We start from the raw sequence: 9,704 nt of genomic DNA, 5'->3' as shown, positions 1-9,704 counted from the left end.
GAATCTCAAGTCAAACCACTTTGTCACCACTTGAAGAACTTGTTAAATAAGAAAGGGAAATTTAGCAACTACATGAAAAAAGTGCATACAATACTGCTAAGTTCCACACTAATACTGAGGAACTGATGTTTGTCCCACCCACCCAAAATGACTGGTACAGCTGTTGAGTACAAAATGTCACATTGGCTGTAGATGCAACTGCCTACTTTGCTCTCTTTGACACCAGTCTCTTGACTCCATCAGTGGAAAGGTAAAACATTAATATTTCATTTTCATTCTACTTGACTAAATGCAGCATCATTAGGAAATGTGATGTGGATTCACACTAAGAAAGATATTAGAACTTTTTTTAACCCCAAAGAAAACATACAATGTATACTAAACTACTAAAGACAGAAAATTAAGAATACGTAAAGGAAAAATATATCTGTAAGAATGTGGATTATATGGCAGTACACATGAAAGTGCAAGGTCGCGGTTTACTGTGTTATCATGTTATAAATTTGACACTGGATGTGTGTTTGTTTTTCAGGATGAAGTGCGTTATGATCTTTCTTGTGTTGACGCTCGTCGTCCTCATGGCCGAACCCGGGAGTGTTTTTTTAAACACCTTAAATCTTTATGGCGCGGGGCCAAAGCTGCATTCAGAGGTGCCAGGATGGGATATAGAGGTAAATCATTAGTTTACATGCATTCTGTGTTGAATTCAGACCTATGATTTGGTATGAATTAAGCATGAGTATCACATTCTCAATTGTTTGCACTAACTAGCTATAAAGAGCTTCACTTAGGCCTGGGTTTTACTAAATCTGTTATTTAGTCCCGACATCTCAGCTGTATTTGCTGCAAAGCACTAAACCTAACCCAAAGTGAAGAGAGCATCATTAATGTGATCATTTGAAAAAAATTTAAATATGAATAAATTGACTGACTATGATAACAAGATATAATGTAATTTTCATCTTTTTGTCCGTTTAGCACACACAAACACAGTGAAGTCCCAGAGGTAAGCACTTCTGACAGTTGAAAATATTGCAACAAATGCAGGAAAAGTGTGTGTATTGTTTGGATTTATAACAACTGACCCCCAAAAATCCTGTTATTTCTGTTATCAGTTCATCTAATTAATCTCATTAATTTAATAATCATTTGATCTACAAGATCTACAAAATGTTACACATGAGAGAATCATACCTATCACTATTTCACCAAATGAATGTCTTCAAAAAAATGTTTTTGTCCAACCTATTCAAAATCAATTCATATCAAATGTGTTAAATAATAGAGAGTAAAGCAGACATATTTCAGAAGCTGAATTCATTGAATTTTTGTCATTTTGGCTTGACAAGTGATTGTAAAAGTTACTTAATTATTAATATCTGTAATTGCCTTCTCAAACTAGGTATGCATTGAAGAACCAACAAAGAGGCCAAGTGGACGACGATCAAGATCAGCCATATTGGCTGGACTGAATCAGTTGATCCTGAAAACGTGGTTCAAGCTCTAGCTTTCTGCTTGGCAATGCAAGAAACAAACGGATGAGTAAACAAACCTGTAATCTTGAGTTTACATGAAGCACTTGAGATGAGAAGTGATTCTCGGTACCGCTGCAATTGGTTTTGAAAAAAATGCAAAATAATGTTAAAAAATATAACTGTCCTGCTGAATAAAGCTGTAATGCAACAAGATAAGTGGTTTTCTGTAAGTGAATAAGTCCCTGTAATTGTATACCAAGATTGTCAATGTTAATGAAGAATAATGTTTTTGATTCAGTCCTGGGTAAATGGTTAGATTGGTTAGATCTGATCTGCTGGTGATCACTTCATCCGGTGTACTCGTGTCAATGATAAAGAATCACGAGTCTTTGGGAATTACGTAATTCTGGCAGGAGGTATAGTTGATGTCTCTGTCAGAAAGAAAATTATAACATTGATCACAATTATGAATGGCAAAAGAAATAATTCATAATCATGACGATTCATGTTATTCACAATCACTGCATGATGGATGAATGTTAAAAAAGAATCACGATGTCCAGTCAGCAATGACAATGTTCACAAGTGGTTGAGGGATGGGTGCAGATCACAGATTATGGCTTCGACTCGTGATTATTTGTGATGTATGAGCTGATTTTTTTATTAATAATTTGCTCTATAAAACATCAAGTGGGAAAAATATTCAGTACAATTAACTGTCTTTTCTTGTACAGTCCAACAGCCAAATATATTAAATGTGATATAATGTAAGACTCTTACATTATATCACATTTAATATATTTGGCTGTTGGACTCTATTTGCCCATATAGTAAATAATATATAAAATCTTGGACATTATTAGTACATTAATGACACTCAAGATTGTCAATGTACAGATTATTTAAAATTATTATTAGATTGTGTTTAGGAGCAAGATAATAATATAATACCTTCATTTCTTTATGTGTTTAGATGACATCCCTAACATCCCCGAAGCAGATGTATTCAGAGTAAGGACTTCTGATTAGTGTTACATTAACAGCTAGAAATCTGAGCAAAACAATTAAGCTTGTACTGAAAAAACATTGAATACAACCTAGCTTTGTGTAAACTTTCCTCGAACCAGGAATGGCCCCAACCAAAATAAAAGTGAAAAGCTGAACATTTGCAGATTGTCTCCTCAAAAGACATGGATATGATAAAAATAGGACTGATTGCAGACAACCGCTGTGAGCAGTGAATTATGTATAAATGTTAATCACGATTTTAATAAAGTGTAAGCTTATTTTATTTTAATCTTCAGAAAATGAAACCAAATAGACAAACTGGGAGAAGACTCTTTTCCTCTCCACATACTTAGGCGGTTTGAATCTCCATTCAAGTAGCTACTCGCATTATGTGAGTATATCATTATACTTCCAGAAAATAACTTGGAAATCATAAAAAAAGACGCCCTCTTTTAACTGCAGAACTTGCCTGACAATCTTCACGTTTTAAAATTTTCCTTTGGTATGAAAGTAAACCAGCGATAGTTGTATGTAAATCCATGGGTACATCACAAACAGGAAGTGCTAATAGCTAATACGACATTCTCTTAATGGTGCCAATTTGCCAAACCAACAGCGTACATTGTAGTTTATGATAGTGTGTATAACATCTCTTGTCTTTTCGCCGCAAAGCCATAAACCCAAAATAATGAGCTGAAAGGAATGAGCTGCCGTTTCGTTGTCTTTCACGAGATCATTAAAACATGCGTATAGATGCTTTTTTTTACACAAGGATTTGTTCCAACCAATAAGTGGCTCTAATATGAATTTCCAATGTGATGTTATTGATGGTTAATATTTAGCATGTGAGTAAACCACCTGCCTCTTCCCTTCACTAAATCAGCAAGATTAGCCTCAGAGAGAGGAGTCCAGGCAAGCTGAGGTGTCAAAGATAGGGATGATTGATCTTTCTCACAGTCGCCTGAAAACAACCCAAAGGGCATCACGGAGCAACCCTGAAAATGACACCTGAAGCCCCCCCCCCCCCCCACCCCCATAGAATAAAACAAACACACACCAACCGATCGAGCAAAGTTTGTTTTGGGCAGATGGGGCTTCGCTTAAAACATATTGATTGGAAATGAGATGTGGTCAGAGGACGGATGAGGTTAGAAAGGTATGTGTGTGTGTGTGTGTGTGTGTGTGTTTTTTACCGCGTGTGTCTGAGGGTCAACCGTGTCACTGGCACTGGTTGTTTACCTAGAGGCGATTGCTGGCCTCACACACCCAGACAGAGAGGATAAATAATAGAGGAGCTATGACAGAGGGCAGGCACACACACAAACACAGATCAGCATCAAGGTTAAAGATGGGCGTGGGTGAAATGGGAGAGCTCTTTGTCGACACGTCACTTGCATGTGAGGGAGGGAGGGAGAGCGGAGACAGTCATGTAGTCAGCGTGGATCCCGACATCTGCATATCAAATGCGAGAGAGGTCTCCACGTCTCGATGACAGTTCTGTCAATATGATTTCAGCCGCATCGGAGAGTCAGGTGACTCCCCTCTCACTTCCTCGCATTACAGACGTTCACCATTCACATAAGCTGTTGAAGATCAGATATAACAATAACAGTAGTGTGGTTTTGGAAAAACCTCGACAAAGAGATGCTTCACTGTTCGATGTTTGAGCAATTTGAAGAGATGAGAAATGATGATGGCTATTTTTCTTAATTGTTTGATATTTTATAAGCATTTTATAATCCATTAATATTAGACAATAGTCAACATATTAATCAATAAGGAAAGAAATACACTATGCGCAGCTCATTATTCAAATGTTTCCTGCATTTAAATTTCTAAATTAAAATTACTTTTATTTCAAAGCAGTTTGATGAGAATCATACTGGGAGGAAAGAGCTCTGTACGTACAGTAAAATAAAAAATAAAATGTTTTCTTGATCTGGAGTGGCCTCTTAATACAGGCCTGGTGTGAGAAGTCATACAGGGCAAACAAGAAAGAACGGGCAAATATGTCATCAATTACAAAAGCTTCAGCACAGGAACAACATCACAATCCCTCTTGTTGTAGCTCACTTTTATATTCTCTGCCTCCTCTCGAACTCACTCCGAATTAGTAATAATAGCAACAATCACAACATCAAGGTTTGACTTTGTGAAGCGATGCATATATGCATATATACTGTATATATTTACCTAAATGTAAAGCAATGTCCTTGAATCCCTGAGATTACTGCTTTTGTAATTTAAAGTTTGTGTGTGTCCTTATCTCATGTATTTATTACAATAGTATGTCATGAATAAATAGTCAGTAATATATCAATACAAACAAATATATACTATTATTATTTAATGTTAAGTACAAGTATAACATCTTGATAGCTGGACCAAAGAAATCCTACACGCTGTTAACACGCAATAGACACATATATTCTATATTCATTTTACCCAATGAAGGTGTGAAGTGCACTTCAGGCTTTTACACACATATTATTAAGCCTGATTACTTTGTTTGGAGGTGGAACTTAATAATTTGTTAATGCCCACTGTCGTGCATCAGCAACCAGATGTGCTGCTGATAAAATTCAACTAAATGACCACAATGTGTACATTTCTTGCTGTGTGTCTGAACACAGTCACACTTTTGCAGATGGCTCAAATACCGCTTGACCCAATGCAGCCTTTTATTCAGAGAAGTCGCCTTGCGGATGGTTGTTCATGTCACCTTGAGAGCTGCATCTAACAAAAGAACGTAAACACCACATACAGTGAAAGTGCAAAGTGAGGTTGGGCCATGGAGAAAAACATGCAGAAGTCGTGAGGAAGAGGAGTGCAAGGAAAAGAGTGTGTGTGTACCGATCAATATGGTGGATGTCACCAATCTCCCAAGTAGTTGCCAAATGTGGATAAAATCCCCCAGAACAATTCTCTCTCTCTCTCTCTCTCTCTCTCTCTCTCTCTCTCTCTCCTCAACACAGACAGTTTGACAGGTAGGCAGCTGACAAACAGGCATTAAAAAGAGACTGATATACACAGTGGATATCTATAAACACATCAAATATACAGTATGTAGCCCTTCAAATTGTCTGTCTCGCTGCCTCGAGGACCTAAATAAAAAACACTGCTTATTTTCTTTTAGACATCCTGACTAAAATTTTTGTTTGTGGCTGATGGATTTGTTTTCTTGTCTGTGTTTGTTTATTTGAACCAAGGAAAACTGCAGGTTGGGAACGTTTCAACGGTAAAAAGTTCTTCAGCTGATGTGTGATACAACATTTCTCCTCGTTCTGTTGAAGGGGGATGTTCCTATCTTGCAACATAAACACCAACTATCTATTTAAATGCCATAAGGAAGCAAATGAGTACCTTCAGGGCAGAGCTTCAAGCTGTATTTTACTTTGTTAAAATTCAGCAAACAAAACTATGTTTTCTGATGAATTGTATTCAACCCTGTCGCCTAGAAAATTACGTTCACATACCAGATGACGGTCGCCGTTTTAAACATGTGGTTAACGTTCGGTTTGGAAAAGAAAAATCATGGTTTGGCTTAAAATAAGGATGTTTGTTACATTAACTTTAACACTTCAACGTCTTCACGGCCATGCCGTGAGAGCAACACATCAACAGCTGCAGTCCTCTGGTGCTTTCCTGACATTTACATAAAGACAAAATGAAAAATGATCGCAAGCTGCAGCCCTAACACGCAAAAGAAGAGACATATGAAGACACACAGGCAGATGCACACACACACACACACACACGCATGTAACGGTTCAAACTGACGGCGAGTTAACCATTGGTAACAAGAATCTGGGCTCCCCGTCTCTAAAGTGGTCCTGTTTATATGATAAAGTGCCTGAGCGAGGCATTAAGAGAGACAGACAGAACAAGACTTACTTCTTTTCTTCTGTCAATCCACCAAATCCATACAGAGAGAGAGAGAAAGAGCTGTCGGCTCAGATCAAACTCGAGGTCTAACAGAGAAATAGCTGTGATCCCAGTGATCTTGTTACAAACCTCCTTACAATGCAGCAAACCCAACATGGCAGATTCTTCTTAATCCAAAACTCATAAAATGAGAGACAGTCACAAATGGGGGTCAGGACCTGCTGCTTCACACCGCAGGATTAAACCTATGAAGCATAGCAATAACATGACCGCCTCTTTGTTGAATGGAAACAATCTCACACAGGCATTAATCCCACACAGTGGCATGCCGTGTGTTGCATTTCAACTGTACTTACCGAATGCTTTTAGAATCTCGAGAAAACAAGATTAACTAATTGAGCGAATACAAGCAAAAACATTTTTAGTCATCTCTCAAACTAGAGGAAAGAAAACATCCAAAATACACATTTATGGATTTATTTTACCACTTTGTATATTTACATTTGTAGATTTCTCCTAAACTCACAACATCTTAGCAATGGATAATGCCTTATTTGCATATTTAAACATAAAACATCTGAAAACTTGTAATAAACAAATGTCCAAATAAACTGGGGAAGTTTCATGGAAATATTATGGTTTGTTTGTTTGTTTTGAACCCTTTCTACCTTCTTTTTTTCGACATTTTGGAATTTTAAAGGCTTTCTAAAAATAAGTTTTCTTCTCATACACTGAGCCAGAAATCTCCACTTCAGCAGCACTTACATACACCAGACTTTTCAGTTTCATTCCTATCTATCTTCTGAAGGTTTTGACAGAGGGGTTTGTTCATAGACTGATTTATACAAAATGTATTTCCTAAACGCATGAAGTAAATTGTTGTTTTTTTTTGGCTGTTGACACTGTTTTCTGATTTATGGAGTGATAACAAGAGCTATACAAAGTTCCATGAGTGAAAACCTTTGACTCTAATATCTTAACAAAATGAAACAAGAATGTTGAACCTGGCTTTATCCAATATTCAGATATTTCTTAAGTGGATGTATGAAAATAAGTCAAAATAACATAATGACTCTTTTGCATATCTAAATATAACATTTCAGAAAACTTGTAATACTAAATAAAACGATTGAAGAAATGGTAAGACAACTGGGGAAGTTTCATGAGGATACCGGTTGAAACTGTTCATCGTGATCATGGTTACGGTGATCATGTGGATCACTAAATCTTGGAACAGAAACATTTGCTCACAGTAATCAAGTCTGCTTAGAGTGTTCATTTTGGAACATGTGGAAAATAACATTTTAAACTAAGGTAGGCTAACATAATTCCATTATTATTTAGTTTTTTTTACATTCCTCTCATGATGCTTTGCCTCACGGTAACCTGTCTTCTATACGGCTCGCTATACCTGAGGTGCTGCGTGCACATTGAAGTCATCGTGAAATGCACTGGGCGCCCCAAAGGCACCACAGCACAGGCCGCAGGCACAGAGAGCAGGCACGCGTCCCCCCTATTCACCTGTACTGTCTCCCTTCCACACTAGAGTGGAGGATTTGAATGGCAAGTTAAAATAAACTAGGATGACCTTTTGGGTACATAGAGTTGAGTGCAGATAAAACATACAAGTGCAAAGAGATTGATAGACTGAAACCCTGGAGAAAATGGTTTTGGCCTGAAAAAGACATCATTGGGCTCTTGACACTTTGCTTTCTTGACCTTTTCAGACAGGGGCATCGAAACGGGCAGGTGGCTGTGCTGTAAACCGGTAACACAGGGCTACTTGTCCTGGTGTATCCGAAAGGAAATGGGCTTCATTTAACGATTTCAAGCTAGGCTAGTCAGTGGTGGAAGAATTACTCAGATCTTAAAAGGATAAACTCGCTGCAGCGACGTGCATGCGTACTCCAGGACCCCGTGACATCACAGTGATGTTGGGTGTGGTCACAGGTTTGAATCTTTCAGCCAAACTCTTATTTTCAGCCTGGTATTTAGTTACTCTTTAAGTAATAATAGCAGTGTAGAAATACTCTCTCCAACTCATTATGCAGGATCACCCGTTTCAGACTAATGTATAATATGATTGGATTAGAATTATTTATGCATTCATGTGTACAAGCATCACTTTAATGTTGCAGCTGGGCTAATTGTTGGTGGATAGCTTTTGAATTTGCCCCTGGGGAGCGATTAAGTTCCATCTCCACCTGTAATAATAATTTATTATTTGTTTGTTGATTATCTTTTTGATTATTAATCTAAATCTGTGAAGTAACTAAAGTTGTAGACAGGCGGCAACCTCTGGGTCTGAAAAGAGAAGCCAATGTGGAAGTGCCTTAAACCTGCATTCTCTCTAATAACCATAAGCTGGCGACTTCTCTGGTTGCAAAAATAAGTCTGATTGTATAGAAGTCTATGAGAAAATGACCCTACTTCTCACTTGATTTATTCCCTCAGTAGAGATTGTAAACATGAGTTTATGGTCTCAGTCGCTAGTTTCAAGTCTTCTTCAATACAGCATGATGTTCATTTAGTAAATTATGGTACATTTAGAGTCAATTAGAAGAAAAACTTTGGTTTAGGCGATGGCATCCTTGTGATTGACAGGTGGCTACCACAGCGTTGTCCGGCCTGGGGGTTCTCCGTGTTTTCATCTTACAACTTTAACCCTTTCACAGTGTGTTTTGAGGTCATAAAAGTTAATTGTAACATTTTGGTTACATAAAAGTGTCTTTTTTATTTAACATTCCGTTGACCTTAGCTCCACCCTCTCATGTCACTTCTGGTTGCAAAAAACAAGATAGCGACGGCTAACAATGCCAAACTTGTGCCTTCAAAACAGCAGTCCACAAACCAATGGGTGACGTCATGACTATGTCCACTTCTTATATACAGTCTATGGTTGTCAAATAATTGTAGAGGAGTGAAAAGTACAATATTTGTCTCTGAAAGTAGGAATAGTAGAAAAAAACAGAAAATGGAAACAATTCAGAATAGTACAAGTGCCTCAAAAAGTTGTACTTTAATTGAGGTTAAGTAACTACATTACTATTTCAAAATCAGTATGATTTTTGGATATTATATATTATTCCAGTCCAGGTTTGATATTGGGGTTTATCATTATCATGCAGAGCAACATTTAGGCAAAACTGCAAGAAATGCTGGGTGTATTATTCCCAGGTATGTTGCATATACGCCTTTCGAGAGGATTTCACAGTAAAGCCACAAATAGGGAGATATGTTTCAGCCAGTTTCCATTAGTGTAATTAGAGCTACTCCACAGACAGTCAAATTATGTTATTTCCTTGCTGTTGATTGTTTTTGCTTGATTTAGCATCA

At 37.5% G+C, this 9,704-nt stretch overlaps 2 protein-coding genes across 2 annotated transcripts in view; one reads left to right on the top strand and one right to left on the bottom strand.

The window, feature by feature from the left end:
- The window catches only part of LOC116391326 (exostosin-1), a 175,741-nt gene that overhangs the window by 73,698 nt on the left and 92,339 nt on the right, over positions 1-9,704 (bottom strand). The window lies entirely within an intron of this gene.
- LOC116391327 (moronecidin-like) lies at positions 534-1,678 on the top strand. Its single transcript, XM_031861822.1, is given in 4 exon segments — positions 534-614; positions 617-671; positions 979-1,006; positions 1,403-1,678. Coding segments are annotated over 4 exon segments (234 nt in total). The 3' UTR covers positions 1,473-1,678.

This window comes from Anarrhichthys ocellatus, unplaced genomic scaffold (genome assembly GCF_004355925.1).
Source record: "Anarrhichthys ocellatus isolate YVR2014 unplaced genomic scaffold, GSC_Weel_1.0 scaffold25, whole genome shotgun sequence".
Lineage (NCBI taxonomy): Eukaryota > Metazoa > Chordata > Actinopteri > Perciformes > Anarhichadidae > Anarrhichthys > Anarrhichthys ocellatus.
The sequence above is the reverse complement of the archived record's forward strand: the minus strand, read 5'-3'. Positions and strand labels throughout refer to the sequence as shown.